General features: G+C 39.6%; 1 protein-coding gene across 1 annotated transcript in view; it reads left to right on the top strand.

The window, feature by feature from the left end:
- Positions 1 to 13,234, top strand: part of LOC131220929 (probable LRR receptor-like serine/threonine-protein kinase At1g56140) — a 134,848-nt gene extending 121,614 nt beyond the window's left edge. The window contains exons 23-25 of the mRNA XM_058215877.1: positions 10,123 to 10,354; positions 10,670 to 10,820; positions 12,558 to 13,234. Coding sequence (XP_058071860.1) covers positions 10,123 to 10,354; positions 10,670 to 10,820; positions 12,558 to 12,947 — 773 coding nt within the window. The 3' untranslated portion in view covers positions 12,948 to 13,234. The remainder of the gene's footprint in view (positions 1 to 10,122; positions 10,355 to 10,669; positions 10,821 to 12,557) is intronic.
- Positions 13,235 to 15,190: the final 1,956 nt, after the last annotated feature.

The following is a 15,190-nucleotide window of genomic DNA, read 5'->3' as shown; positions in this document are numbered from 1 at the left end:
GGTGGGCCATGACCTCAAGCATGGACGATTATCCGTCTGCGGGAAGCAAGGGAGAGAGGAGATTTCCTTCTCTGGGATTCTATCGAGTCAAACCTCATTTGACCCGATGTTAGGTACAATGCACGAGGGGTGTACGTTCTCTGTTTGTGCCTTCTCGACAGATGTGGGGCCCACAACCACATTTGGAGAAATCTACACTGTCCATTCATTTTTCCATTTGATTTAAGGGGTTGAGCCCAAAATTTGAAGCATATCCAACGATCAGGTGGTTTATACTAGTGGGTGTTGTGATTTCCACTGTTGAAACCTTTCTAGGCCCTATAGTGATGTTTATTTGTCATCCAACCTGTCCATAAGATCATACCGACTTAGATGAAGGGAAATATCTTACTATGACTACCCGGGACCTTTTATGGATGCTAAAATCATTGGTTAAGGGCTGATCTATCAATTGGGTCACTTTTACAATAATCTAAGGGTTGAAATCGGATGTGTATGGCTAATTCATGATATAAAGGTATGGTATAAAATTTCACATTAAACGGATTGTGGGAACCATATGATCTAGAATTCCATGGTTAAGGTTAATGGCATTTTCATAATTATTGTTGATCTATGAGTTTTGTAAAATCTGATGGCTCCACATGGTTATAGGCATGTTTCTAAGAAATTCTTACAAAAGAACATATATCTAAATCATTATGGATAGGGAGTTATTCATCATTTCATTCAAGGGAAAGTACTTACGTCAAATTACGTCATGGATGGTCTTGTCCTGAATTTAACGGTCAAATGGCATGATCTATTGAATGGAGATCATTTTCAATGGTTAGATTCACGTCAGCGTATACATGTAAGGTTAGTATAATTAGATTTGTATCCTACACGTGTACATATTAAGTTAATTTCTTGGCAACGCCAGAGAACTTTCAATACTTGGGTATTGAAATGTTCGGGGCGTTACATATACGTAGTGGGGATAATAGTTTTTCTGTCATACGCAAAGACATCTTTCCTTGTATCATTTTCCCAAAAGTCAACAAACTAGGGGCGAGATGGATCTACGGCTAATCTGACCTATCTATCATGTAAGACCCATCTGTAAATAGTAAATAATGAAATAAAATAAAATATACTAACTTGGAGAGCTTTTACACTAAAACCCTAAAATTCTCTCTCTTTTGATAGAGGTCTTGAGAATTTTTAATAAAAAGTGTACTTTATTGCAATGATGGGTATCAATCCTTTAACTTGTTCAGTAACTAAGATAGTTCTTACAACTTGTCTAGTTGGCTAGTTTTATTTCTTAAAGAGAGAATTATATTTTTAAACCCATTTAATTATTTAAGTAAAGGGAACATGTGTGAACTACCTATGTATAAAATTTTGGGTTGTTACATCCTATCCCATAAAAGAAATTTTTCTTCATTAAAATTTACCAATGAAACATCATTGAAAAGATGGGGGTGCTTTAACTGAATTTCTTTTTCCTAGTCCCATGATGCTTCGTTAGCTCCATGATGAGTCCATAAGATTTTGACTAGCGGCACGGTCTTGGTGCATAATTTTTTTCCTTGTGATCCAAGATATGCACCGGTCTTCATCATGTGGTTCGCGATACCAATCTATGACATGTAAAGCATCCCTTTCGTACTTTCACAACATTGACACATGAAAGACATTGTGGATGCTTATAAGTTGAGCCGGCAATGTGAGTCGGTAGGCAACTGTTCCAACACCTCGAAAGGTTTGATATAACGAGGTGCAAGCTTTCCTTTATTACTGAAATGCATAAGTCCATTCAACGGAGAGACCTTTAAATGGATATGTGATCTTCCAAAAAGAACTCCAAGTCGCACCTTCTGTTACCTGTATAACTCTTCTATCAACTTTGTGTCACTTGTAGATGCTTCCTAACAATCTCGACCTTCTCTGAAGCCTCTTAAACAATATCTAGTCCAATGAATCACTTTTCACCAACTTTTGTCCAATACTTTGACGCACAACATGGATGCTCATATAAAGCTTCATATGGTGTCATCCCTATGCTTTCTTAGTAACTATTGTTATAAGAGAACTAGGCGGAATGAAGATTATCATCCCAACTTCTTTTTAAACCGAGAGCATAAGCACGCAGCACACCTTTGAGTATTTGATTCACTCGCTCTATCTGCTCATTGGATTGGGGATGATAAGTTCTGCTATAGTCTGGCGTAGTGCCTATGGCTTCTTGTAAACTCATCCAAAATTGCGAGGTGAAATGAGGGTCACAATCAGATAAGATGGAACTAGGCACTCCATGAAGACGCACTATTTCATTGATATATTGTTTGGCGAGTTCATCCATCGAGTAGTTAATGCAGATGGAAATAAAGTGAGTTAACTTTGTCAGTTGATCAACAATCACCCAAATTGAGTCACGACTCTTCCAAGTCATGGGTAGTCCAACTATGAAGTCCATAAACATATAGTCTCATTTTCATATAGGTATTTTTAATGGCTACAATAATCTTGATGGATTTTGATGATATGCCTTCACTTACTAGCAAGTAAAGTACCAAGAGACATAATCAGAGATTTCTCTCTTCCTATTCTGCCACTAAAATAATCTCTTCACATCCTGGTACATTTTACTACTCCCAGGATAGAAGGTAAACTTACTTCAGTGTGCTTCATTTAAAAACTATTCTTTCAATTTCGGAATATTGGGTACACACAAGTGGTTGCAATATCAAATTCCATTTTCTATGCTAATCCTCCATTCTAATGTTTCATTTGCTTAATGTTTGGCCACTATTTTCAGTAACAATTTGTCATCACCTTGTATTTATATAATTTGTAACTTCAAAGTCTGCATCACATTAATTACACAACCGAGACTCTTGATTGAAGCATCAATATAAAGTATGAATTTTACTCTATTTTATGGAAGGGTGAGAACAGGGCGTTGCGGTCAAAAGATGTTTTAATTCTTTGAAAGTCTCTTCACACTTTTCGGTCCATTTGAAAGGTACCCCTTTTCGAGTCAGATACATTAATGCCCAAAAATGTTGAAAAGGTCCTTAATGAACCTTTTGTAGTAACCGGCAAGTCTGAGGAAACTTCTAACTTACGAAACATTTGTGGGTTGCTCTCACATTACCACAACATCTATCTTTGCAGGATCTACCGCTATTCCTTTGTTTGTCACCACATGATCAAGAAACTTGACGTTTTCCTTTTAAAATTCATATTTACAAAATTTAATGCACAGTCGATTGTCTTTTAGGGTTTATAGCACTACCCTTAAATGCAACACATGGCATTCACTGGTCTTTGAATAGATCAATATATCGTCGATGAGTACAATAATAAAATAATCCGGATATGGTAAAAAAATCTATGTTCATGAAGTCCTTGAATATTGTCTGGGCATTAGTCGGTCCAAGGGGCATGACCAAGAATTAATAGTGCCCATAACGCGTTTTAAAAGCCGTGTAGGAAACTTCTTCATCCTTTTTCATAGCTGATGATATCCGAACCTTAAATCAATCTTAGAAAAGCAATGAGCTCCTTTCAATTGATTGACCAACCCATCAATATGAGGTAATGGATAATTATTTTTTATCATCATCTGATTCAAGCAACAGGAATCTAGACTTGACTATTACTCCTGTTATGGGGAATATGTTGAACAAAATGTTGAAAAGCAGTCTCATTGGTGGGGGAATATTGATATTAAAATTGTGCAAGAATCCTATTAGAGGGAGGAGTTGAATAAAATTAAAATGGATTTAATTGGAATTGAGCTAAATTTAACTGGAATTAAATTGGATTTAAGTGAAATTGAGATAGATTTTGCTGAGATTAAACTTTGTTAGTGGGGTCAAACCTGAATCTCACTCTCTAGAGAGTAGGCTGGCTACTAAGACCAATCCCTGCCCATGGCATTTGCCAGTGCTTGATGCTACTCCTATTAGGGGAAATATTTGACTAAAGTGGATTCCCAATTATGGGATGCTGGACTAATTAGGTTGAGTGGACATTGCTCCCCCTATTGAGAGTTCAATGAGTTGACTAGACGTTTGTAGAGACATTATGATTTTGAGCTAGTGTGCTAACTATGATTGTAGGGAAGTCTTAGAGGGTGGCCATGACTCCATCCTGCACGGCCCCAATGATTACATTCTGGGATGGTTGGGGGATAAGGAGCTGATTTGCTAGTGGGCCAATCTGTCATAGTCTTAACAACCATTTCCACATTTTTAAAGCTGGGAGGGCCTTGGGTACACCTTCTTCCACTTTCATAAGTGGTAAAATGGGTAATTTCACTGCCATATGACATGATATAAAAGGATGGAGGACACATGGCATTGTAGATCCACTTTGATAAGTGGTAAAATAGGTAATTTCACTCTTTGAGGAAAGAAATAACCATTTTATCCCTAGGCGGGGATCCCATTCATGCCCAGTTGTTTATTTTCCCAAATCACTATCCGGGAAGATCTTCAGAGAGATCCCAAGATCCGTTTAGATTTACAAAGATTCAGGTGACTATGTCATTACTGCCTATTCACGTTTTTTGCACTTTTTTCACAGTGGGTCTTAGGCCCCTATTCCTTGTATAGGCTTGGTAGATTGGGCTTGGCTTGAGGCCCAGTTAACATAGTAATGGTAGTGAATCTATGGTTGGCCACTATCCACTATGAGTGGCCCATGGGATGAAATGTGTCACCCAAATCATTGTTTGTACTTCAAATTGTATGTGAAACTTATCGGGTTGGTTAGGCCCACTAGGCCTTGTTATGGTTTTAGGGTTTATGGGTTGGCTAGGCTACATTCATAAGGATTTTTTAAACTTAGAAGTTATCTCACATGGTCTAAGAAAATGTGCATCATTGCTGGTGAGGGGTGTCTACAACTCCTCACCGCTCTAACTTCACATGATGAGCCTACGTTCTTTCCCAATGCCATGAAACTTCCTCATTGATGTGAAGTAATGGCAATAGAAATTCAAGCATTAGAGCAAAATGGAACATGGACTTTACAGTACTTACTGCTTGACATAAAAGATGCTGGATGCAAGTGGGTATACAAAATTAAGTACCATACTGGCAGAGTTATCGAATGCTTCAAAGCATGCTTAGTAGCCATAGGATGCAATCAAATTAAGGGTCTCAATTTTCATAAAACTTTTACACTTGTTGCCAAAGTGGCCATTATTCATTGTCTCCTAGTTGTAGCTATCATTCACCATTGGTCACTCTATCAATTAGATGGCTGAGCATAAAGGCTGGGTTACTAATGATTAGTATCTTGTCCTGAAATGTGAGAGGGGTAGGCAACGCTCAAACTACCCGATTATTTGAAAAGATTGATCAGAAAACATCAGATTGATATCCTGCTGCTTCAGGAGCTGATGATTAGGGAAGCTCGGAAGGCTGCATTGGCTTTGAAGCTGGGTTTTGCCAACTAGATATCTGAAGATGCAGTTGAGAACAAAATATGGATCCTGGGTAAGAGCCACATTCAATTCTACTCGATTCGATCCTCCACTCAATGCATCTCTATTATTTCCAAATCAGAAAACTCTCCAATCTCAACAACTATCTCTGTAGTTTACGCTAGCTGCTCCAGGAGTCTAAGGAATCATCTCTGGGATGAGCTTAGAGAGGTTTACAGAATCGTGAATGGCCCTTGGCTGGTGTGCTGGGACTTCAACACAACAATTTCTCCTGATGGCCGTCTTGGTGGCCCCATTCAGATGACTGGCTCAATGTCTAACTTCCAAGACTCTATCACCAACACGGGCCTGATTGGCACTGGCTACTCAGGCTCCCCTTATACTTGGTGCAACAACCCTATGGATAGTAGCAGCAGATGGGCCAGACTGGACAGGATGCTCATCAATGCTGACTGGTTAACTACGTTCCCTCATTTCAAGGTCGACCACCTCACCAGAGCTTACTCAGATCACTCTCCTACCCTTCTAACCATCAAGGATGAATCCTCGAGCTTCCCTCGCCCGTTCAAATTTCAAAGAATGTGGACAGTCCATGATGCCTTCTTGCAGGTGGTTAGAGATAGCTGGAAGAACAAAATCACTGCCACTCCTATGTACAAGCTTCACATCAAACTAAAAATTCTGAAATCAAGGCTCAAACTTTAGAACAAGGAAGTTTTTGGAGGTGTCCACCGAAACGTTCAGCGGGCCGAGAGCGAGGTCAATAGGGCTGAGCACCTCCTTACTGCCTCTCAATGTCAAGACAACATCATCAAGGTCAATCTAGCTCAGGCTAATCTGAAAAAAGACCTCTTGCAAGAGGAAATTTTCTGGAAGCAAAAATCAAGAATCTCGTGGCTGGAGGAAGGAGATAGGAACACAAGTTTTTTTCACCAATCGGTCATGGACAAGCATAGGAGAGCATCCATCAGCTAAGTTAAAAGATCATCAGGTGAACTTATTACTAGCACAGACGACATTGGAGATGAAGTTGTCCACTATTTCCAACATATTTTTTCTTTAGAGGGGTGCATACCTTCGAGCCATATCTTAAAATGCATTCCAAGATTGGTGGACGACCGCATGAATGAGATTCTTACATGACCCTTGACTATGGATGAGGTCAAAGCAGCAGCCTATGTCATCCTGATTGACAGTGCCCCGGGGCCAGATGATTATGGAGGGGCTTTCTATTCTTCATGCTGGGAAGTGATCGGCGAAGATATTCTAGCCACGGCCAATGATTTTCTCCATGGAGGACCGATTCCTAAGGCGTTTCAATGCACCCTTCTTTACCTTATTCCAAAGAAAAAGAACCCAGAATATATTAAAGACTTTACACCGATCAGTTTATGCAATTACATTATGAAGATTTTCTCCAAGTCTTTGGCCTCCAGGCTGGCTCACATTATGCCTCGAAGTGTGAATGTTGTAGGTTTTTTCAATCAGCCAATTCAACGCAAGCCCCTTCGGATCCAGCAGATCAGCGCCTGCGTCAGCCTCAACCGATGCTCTCCCCTCCCTGGTCAGCGGCTCGTTTGGAACTCTGTTTTCCATTACTCATCAGCCTGTTTCCATTACTCTCATCACTCAGGGAGCTGAGGAAAGTGTTGACCACCTGTTCTGTCAGGGCCAGATGGCCAGCCAGGCTTGGGATTTCTTCTGTAAACTATTTGATATCCCCTTAATCCAAGGTCAGCCCATTCTACATCGATTGAAGTTTTGAACAGCATCAGCTAGCCACCATTCTTGTTATGCTATTCTAACAGGCCTCCTTCCTAGTATCCTCATCTGGGAGCTCTAGATCAGCAGGAACGCTGCCAGATTTGAGGGTCTCAAGATGTTCGTCTCCTAAATCATCTCTCGAGTTTCCTATTGGCTGTGGGAGATTGGCTCCTCCGTTCCAATCTCAGCCAATCAGTCCTTCTCTGAGAACGCCTTTCTCAGCTCTCTTCAGATATCAAATCCTACTTCTACTCATGCAGCTATTCCAATTATAGTTCGATGGTCCAAACTGCCAAAGGGCTAGCTGAAGCTTAACATTGATGGTTCTTCAAGAGGTAATCTAGGAGAGAGTGGAGGAGGAGTTTGTAGGGATCACTCAGGTAACCTCATTTTTGCGTTTCATATATACTATGGCCATGCTTCCAACATGGTAGCTGAAGCTCAAGCTATGCTTGATGGTTTGAACATTTGCTCCAATCTGGGCCTAGCCAACATTGTGGTGGAGTCTGACTCCAAGCTTATTGTGGACGCAGTGGAGGACCTATCATCATCCTTTCCCTGGAAAATATGGTATATTATTGGAGAAATTCAGTTTAAAAAATCAAGCCTCAATCTGTCTTTCTCCCACATCTTCCGTGAGGGGAACTCCATGGCGGATGCCCTAGCTAGGCTAGCAAGTGACGTGTGCCCAGATAGAATTTTTAGATGTCATTCCTCTCTCCAGCAGTGCGTGAGAGGGGAGCTTGTGCTGGACAATGTTGGCTTGGGCGCAGTTAGATCCCCCTGACCGATCACCCTCCTCTGCCTCGGCGTTGAAGGCTTTTCTTTTTTTTGGTTCTTGTGCAGTGTCCCCTGTGGACCCGCTTTGGTCTTTTCCATTCTCGTTTGTGGATACACGAAAGGTGTGGTCCCCTCTATTTTTGTAGGGACCCACCCGAAATGGCTGTAAATCTTGCTGATCAATGAAAAAAATTCCTGATTCTTCCAAAAAAAAAAAAAAAAGACGTCAACAATGCCTTCCTCCATAGAGACCTTCACAAGGCAGTATATATGATGATCCCCTTGGATTCTCTAGAACTAGGAAGCAATGTGTTTCCTGTTTCAGTAAATCCATATATGATTTTTAAAAAAGCATAAAAAAAATAATTTAAGAAATTATCCTCTACAGTGAAATAAGGAAACTATCCTCAATTATTAGCAAATTATTTACTATTCACTCATTCAGATGGCCCTCACTTTACAACAGTTATTGTCTATGTTGACAATATTATCTTGATAGGAAGTGACTCCATTGTCATCACTGCTTTAGAGACATTTATTAATAATAAGTTTCATGGTAAAGAACTTGGCCTCACTTGCAGAAAGACATTTTACTAAATCAGAGAAAGTATACTTTTCATATCCTTAAAGATAGTGGCTATGTTGGGGCTCGACCAACCACTTTCCCCATAGAGCAAAATTTGCACTTAATTGAAGACCATGGCACACCTCTTCCAGATCCCACTACATATCATCAACTCATTGGACATCTCATTTAACCATCACTCACCCTGACATCATTTCTGTGGTCAATATCCTAAGTTTTTTATTTTATTTTATTTTAGTATAAAGAATGTCCTTTTTTTTTTCTTTTTTTTTTTTTAAACTGCTAAATTTCCATATATCACATCAAAATTTACAATTCGGGCTCTCCAAGAGAAAAATGGACCTGGGAGAGCCTATCGTAACTACAAACAAAGGTCGGCCCTAGTTTGGACCTATGGGAGAACTACCCACAAGGCAACGACCACATCCGACCAAACCAAAAAACCACGGCCCAGGAGAAGCTCAAAGGTGGGCTGCAAGAGAAACCCATAACACCATGTTAGACCATTCTGACGGCTCCCAATCCCACCTTGTCAAGGAAGAGCTGGCCTCTGACCACATCCTAAGTTAGTTCATGCACAATACACACAAACTTTTTATCACACGGCCATACGAGTACTTCGAGATCTGAAATCCTCTCCTTCTAGCAAGAGAATCATTCTTCCTTCTAGCAATTCCCTCCAACTATACGTTTATTGTGACTTTAATTGGTCCAATTACTCGAAGCATGTCTATCCACAACAAGTTAATAATGCTTGGTCAATGCACTATTTATTGGAAACAAAACTAGCTGACAGTATTAAGATCATCCACTGAAGCTAAATATCATGCCATGGCCAATGCAACTTGTGAACTTATTAACTACTTTAAGATCTTGATGTCCACCACCCTCACCTATGTAGCTTTATTGTGACAATCAAGCTGCCTTTCATATTGCCACTAGTCTTGTTTTTCACAAATAGACTAAACATATCGAGATTGATTGTTATCGTCCTAAGAAAAGATTACTACCGTGATTCTCCCCACTTCTTACGTGCCCACCAATCAACAACGTGTAGAGATCTTTACCAAAGCCATTGGTCAAGACTCCGTCATCGTCTTCTTCACAAATTGGGTGTTACAGATCTCCATGCTTGAACTCGAGGGGGGATATTATGAATGATTTGATCTCCCTCCATGTATATTAGGAAAGAATTAATCTTCCTCATGTATGTTAGGAAAGAATCAATATCCTTCCATATTATCTGAGATTTAATTCTTCCTCAATGTAATTCTTTGATATTGGGAGCCATTCCCTCTGTATTTATACACCATAATAATTAATAGAAAAACAAAAAATTCCTCCGTCTCTAAATTTCACATTAAACCATGACTGTATAGTAGCCCATTTGATGATTAGACTGGCTTGTTTTCTGACCACTAAACACACAAGATGGGCCGCAGTGGCACATGTGACGCAGAGTACATTTCAAAATCCCACCATCGCATGTATCTGTAGGAGACCGTAATTGTACTACGTTTCAATGCTAATGGCTGCCATTTTCTTGCAGGAGAGAGTAACTTGCATCTGGAATGGCATACGCGCTTCGAGATATGCTTGGGGACAGCAAGAGGTCTCGCTTACCTTCACGAGGAATCCAGGCCCCGCATTGTTCATAGGGATGTCAAAGCCAGTAATATTCTGCTTGATGCTAATCTCAATCCAAAGATATCAGATTTTGGTTTGGCCAAGCTCTACGATGACAAGATGTCCCACATCAGTACCGGTGTCGCAGGGACAATGTAAGCATTGTTGAAACCTCCCATTCGCCTTCATTTCTTAAGGTCATGTTTGGATGCTTCATTGAACAAAATTGCAATAATCCAACTCAATGTAGAGCCCAAGACTGAAGCAGAAGCTCCATTTCATGATTTCAATCTAGGGGTTGATTTGTCATTATGAATGGAGTGGGGTTGCACAGTTTGGTAATTTTCCAATATGATTTTTAATTGTTGCAATGCAAGTCAATTGAGCATCCAAACGCAGCCTAAATTTCTTATTACCAGATGTTGGTTTATATTGGAGTGCCTCAAACTGCTATCTTGTTATTCTGGAAGAGGCTACATCGCACCGGAGTACGCCATGCGTGGGCATCTGACGGAGAAGGCTGATATATTTGGATTTGGAGTCGTTGCTCTGGAGATTGTAAGCGGAAGGGCAAACCCATGTGAGAACGTGTATCCAGAGAATATGTATCTCGTCGAATGGGTATGACATTTAATTTTCCTACTAACATAAATCGGAAACGTAAAGGCTGAAACTCAATTCTTTCATTTTGGAAAATACTATTGAGAATCCGAAATTCTTTGGTAGTTAGAAAAATGAGACAAAAAACACTTATTTAAGAGCTCAATGTCAGCTAACTTTAGTAACGATTTAGTCGACTTTTGATGTTCTGCCTCCCAAACGAATATCCAAGAACAACGGTAATGTTGTGGCTGAATAGGTGACTGATCTCATTAGATCTTAGTCATACACTAAGTGTCTACCTATCTTGGTGCCTGGGGTCATTGTATTTTGGTTTGAATTGAAGCTACAATTTCAATTTTGGCACACCTACACAAATATACAGCCGAAAATAGCAGCAACAGGGTGTGTCCAAAAGTGACCTTAAATAACTACATGGGGCACACATGCATTCTAAACTACCAATGTGGGGCTCTTGAAGGTCACTGTATTGTTACTTCCGTAGGCTTGTGCTTCCTGTTGCTTTTGCATATGGTTTACATGATAGGTGGGCCCCCAACCTTTTTGTGGGGTCCTAACCGAATGCGTAATGATCCTTCCCTCATTTAATAAAATTTCATATATATATATGTGTGTGTGTGTGTGTGTGCTGTAAAATTCCAAAATCTTGAAATATAGAATAACGATTAGCAATCCATTAACAATTTCTACTAAGTTAACCAATAGCCTTTTAAGGTGGAGAGTGGAACTCAAGCATTCCCAAATTAGCTTGTGAATTAGTAAATTTCTCTGTTGCAGAAGTTGGATCGATGGCCATGGAGCGCTCTTGAACCTAGCTGTCCATGGTGGAGATCCTAGTAATCATCAGATCGGCTTGTTAATCAAACTTCTAAAAACAGTTTGATTTGTATTAGTACTACTATTATTAATGTTACTTATTTTGTAAAACGGTTAGGAGTGTTGATCTGACAATTAGGATGGTCGGTTAGAGTCTTTCTAATGGGTATTAGCAAACCCATCACTAGGAGTATAAGAAACAAGAGACAACACGAGAACCACCTAAAGTCAGGAATAGCACTCTCCCACTGCTATCCCCAGTCTCACGGCATTCTCCTCTTTTTGGTGACAATCAACAGTCCCGATCTCTGGATCATTCAGCGGGTAACATGTTTCGACTCTGTTCTCTTTTTGCACACTGAAATTCTTCATTTTTCATGTTTAAGCATCCACCTTATTGTTTTGTACCTAGCGGCAATCAATCTCGATTTGCTTGAGATTGATTCTGAAACGACCATCAGAAATTCAGAAGCACTGGGTTGTTTCAGAACTTTCTAAATTGGTAATGGATTCTCAGTTGTTTTTCGGATTGTGAGAAGCACAAAATTGCATATCCATGCCAAAAGGGCGGCGCCTATGCAATATTCACACCATTCATCAGGCGGGTCTCATCACAAACTTCCCTGACCTGAATATGTGGTCTGTCCCCTCATCAGGTAAGCCACCCTTGTGCCCACAAAGATAAAATGGACATTAATTAAAAGAAAACTACCAACAGGCTGTATTCAACATACAGGTTGGTCCACCTGATAGGCCGTCCAGCCAGATTTTTGGGTTAGATCATCTAAATTCTAAATGGTGGGGCATCAGCACAAGTGACCCACATCTCATTTCTCGTTTCTTTCTTCTTCTTCTTCTTCTTCTTCTTTTTTTTTTTTTTTTTTGTTAATGTTTTTAGTTGTATCCAATCCATTCTTGTAGGCTTGGCATCTCCATGAAAATAACCGCGCATTGGAACTGGTTGATCCAACGCTATCCAACTTCGATGCAGAAGAAGCAGCTCGGATGATCGGCATTGGTCTTCTATGTATCCAGGCATCACCATCACTACGGCCACCCATGTCACGGGTGGTGGCCATGCTGCAGGGAGACATTGAAGTGAGCACCGTCACGTCAAAGCCAGGCTACTTAACTGATTTGCCACCCAATTTTACAAGCAGCTTCATTAGTGACGGCACTTTGACAGCATCGACTAGTGTAACTTCCAGCAGCCAAAAGTTATCACCCGCGAATGAAAGCATCTCACCCTGTGAACCTTTGAGCTTATGCGTTTCGAGGTTGACCGCATCCGATCTCTCCATACATGCATAATTATATGTGCATGTATATAAGACAACATATTTAGACCCACGCGGTTTGGTTGTTGGTATTTGATACATGTTTTGCATTTATTTAAGTCACGTTTGGATGATAAGTTACTTATTCCAACAGTAACTTACCTTTGTTTCAACTTAATTAGGAGATAAACATGTTTGGCAAGTATGTTCGGTAAAACACCTGACGTTGGGTTATTGAAACCCCCAATCCAGCAATGCGGTGAAAGTGGAGCCCACCATAATGTATGGGTTATATATCTACTCTGTCCGTCCAATTTTCCAGATCATTTTATGTACTGGCCCAAAAATAAGCCAATCCAAATCTCAGGCGGCTCACCACAGGAAACAGTGGTCATTGAACGCCACGATTGAAAATTTCCTAATGCCCACTGTAATGATTATTTTCCATCTAACATATTGCATTGATAGCATCAGGTAGACCAAAATGAAAGGAAAAATACAAATATCAGCTTGATCCAAAACTTTTGTGGCCCCCAAGAATTTTTTAATGGCAAGCGTTCAATTATCGTGTTTCCTGTGGGGTGGTCAAATTCAGAGTTGGATCTGCATTATTTTTATGCTTATGCTCAGAAATGAGCCGGAAAAATGGATGGACGGCATGGATATAAAAAAGATGGACGGCATGGATATACAACACATCTATCCAAGTGGGTCTGCGGTAAGGGCTTGAGAAAACACGTTAGTACCCTGACCTTGCGGGACGTGGATTGTTGGTTAAACCTAACTCCACGTGCCCAGGGCCATCATGATGTTTCTTAGAAATCTAATATGTACATTTATTTTACCATGTCATGTTAGGAAGTGAACCCAAAGACGAGGTAAATCAAAGGCTTAACTGAGCTACATTGAAGGAAAAGATGGAGATTCAATGACCACCATTGAAATATTTCTAAGGCCCGCTATATATGATTATATGCCATCCAAACTGGTTATTAGGTAATTCCTACCTCATTAGATCATATGAAGAAACAGGTGTACAGGTGCACATTTCAAAAAACAATTAAATGCGAACCTCATGACTATTTTAAAAGGGGAGGTTCAATACCACTGTTTCAATTAGCATGACCCACTTGAGTGGTGGATCTACCTTATATTTGGGACCACAGCTTAAAATGAGCCAATAAAAATGGTGGGTAGGGTGGATTTCTAGAAACATTATGGTGGGACACTTTGATTTTTTGAGCTCCTACCTTCCAACGTGGGGTTAACAATACTTTTTTCTAATTGTGTGGCCTACCTGAGTATTTGATCTTCACTGTATTTGGACACACTAATTAATACGAGATGGAAAAACTGACGGAGGTAGTGGATTTCTCGAAAACATTACGGCGGGTCACTTGACAATGGCATGGTGGTTTCAATAGTAGGTATTCAATATCATTCTCCAATCCACAAGGCAAAAAAAATTAAAAAATTAAAAAAAAAAAAGGAAAAAAGAAAAAAGAAGAAGACCGAGATAAAACTCAAATATTTTTATTGAATAATGTTTAATATGTATGATTTCTCCATTATAAATAAAAATAAAACCCTAATTTGTAACTACCAAAAATAGCAAAATTCTACCCAAAATAGTAAAACTCATCTAAAACCTAATTTACGAAAAATATAAAGTTCAGATAAACCTTATTAGAGGAGTCCTAGCATGATTACAAGTCATTTCTAAAAAAGATGAAAATCTAATACTTTAAAAATAAGGAAATATGACAAAAATTGAAATTATTAAAAATAATTTTTTTTTTCTAAAATTTTGTTTTTAAATTGGAATTGTTGTTTTCTCATGAAATGGATGCATGCGATCCACTTAATGGGTCGGTTAATTATGGATCACCCATTACGGTAAAGATTGATAGCTTGTGCATCCCGTAACGATAATTGAATCAAAAGTCATGGTTGATTTCCGGTTCACACTTCAAACGACAATTTCTTCATATCCGATCGAATTAAATTTCTTTGAACTAGATGCACCAAGGGCCCAATTACATTATGCCCTACATAGAACTAGCTTAGATTTGACGGACTACTTCCACTTCCATTTAGCCTTCTTATGGTCCAACCATGCTAGGAATGTATATTTACCACGTTCTATGTCAATGGTTGATTTCCATTTTGCAAATCAATGGTTGTGATGGGATGAAAGATTGTCCCAAGAAGATAGAGAGAGAGAGAGAGAGAGAGAGGGCAATTTGTTCAAGGAAACATGTTCTGGTCTACCATGTG

This window comes from Magnolia sinica, chromosome 12 (assembly GCF_029962835.1).
Source record: "Magnolia sinica isolate HGM2019 chromosome 12, MsV1, whole genome shotgun sequence".
In the NCBI taxonomy this organism is placed as follows: domain Eukaryota; kingdom Viridiplantae; phylum Streptophyta; class Magnoliopsida; order Magnoliales; family Magnoliaceae; genus Magnolia; species Magnolia sinica.
The sequence above is the reverse complement of the archived record's forward strand: the minus strand, read 5'-3'. Positions and strand labels throughout refer to the sequence as shown.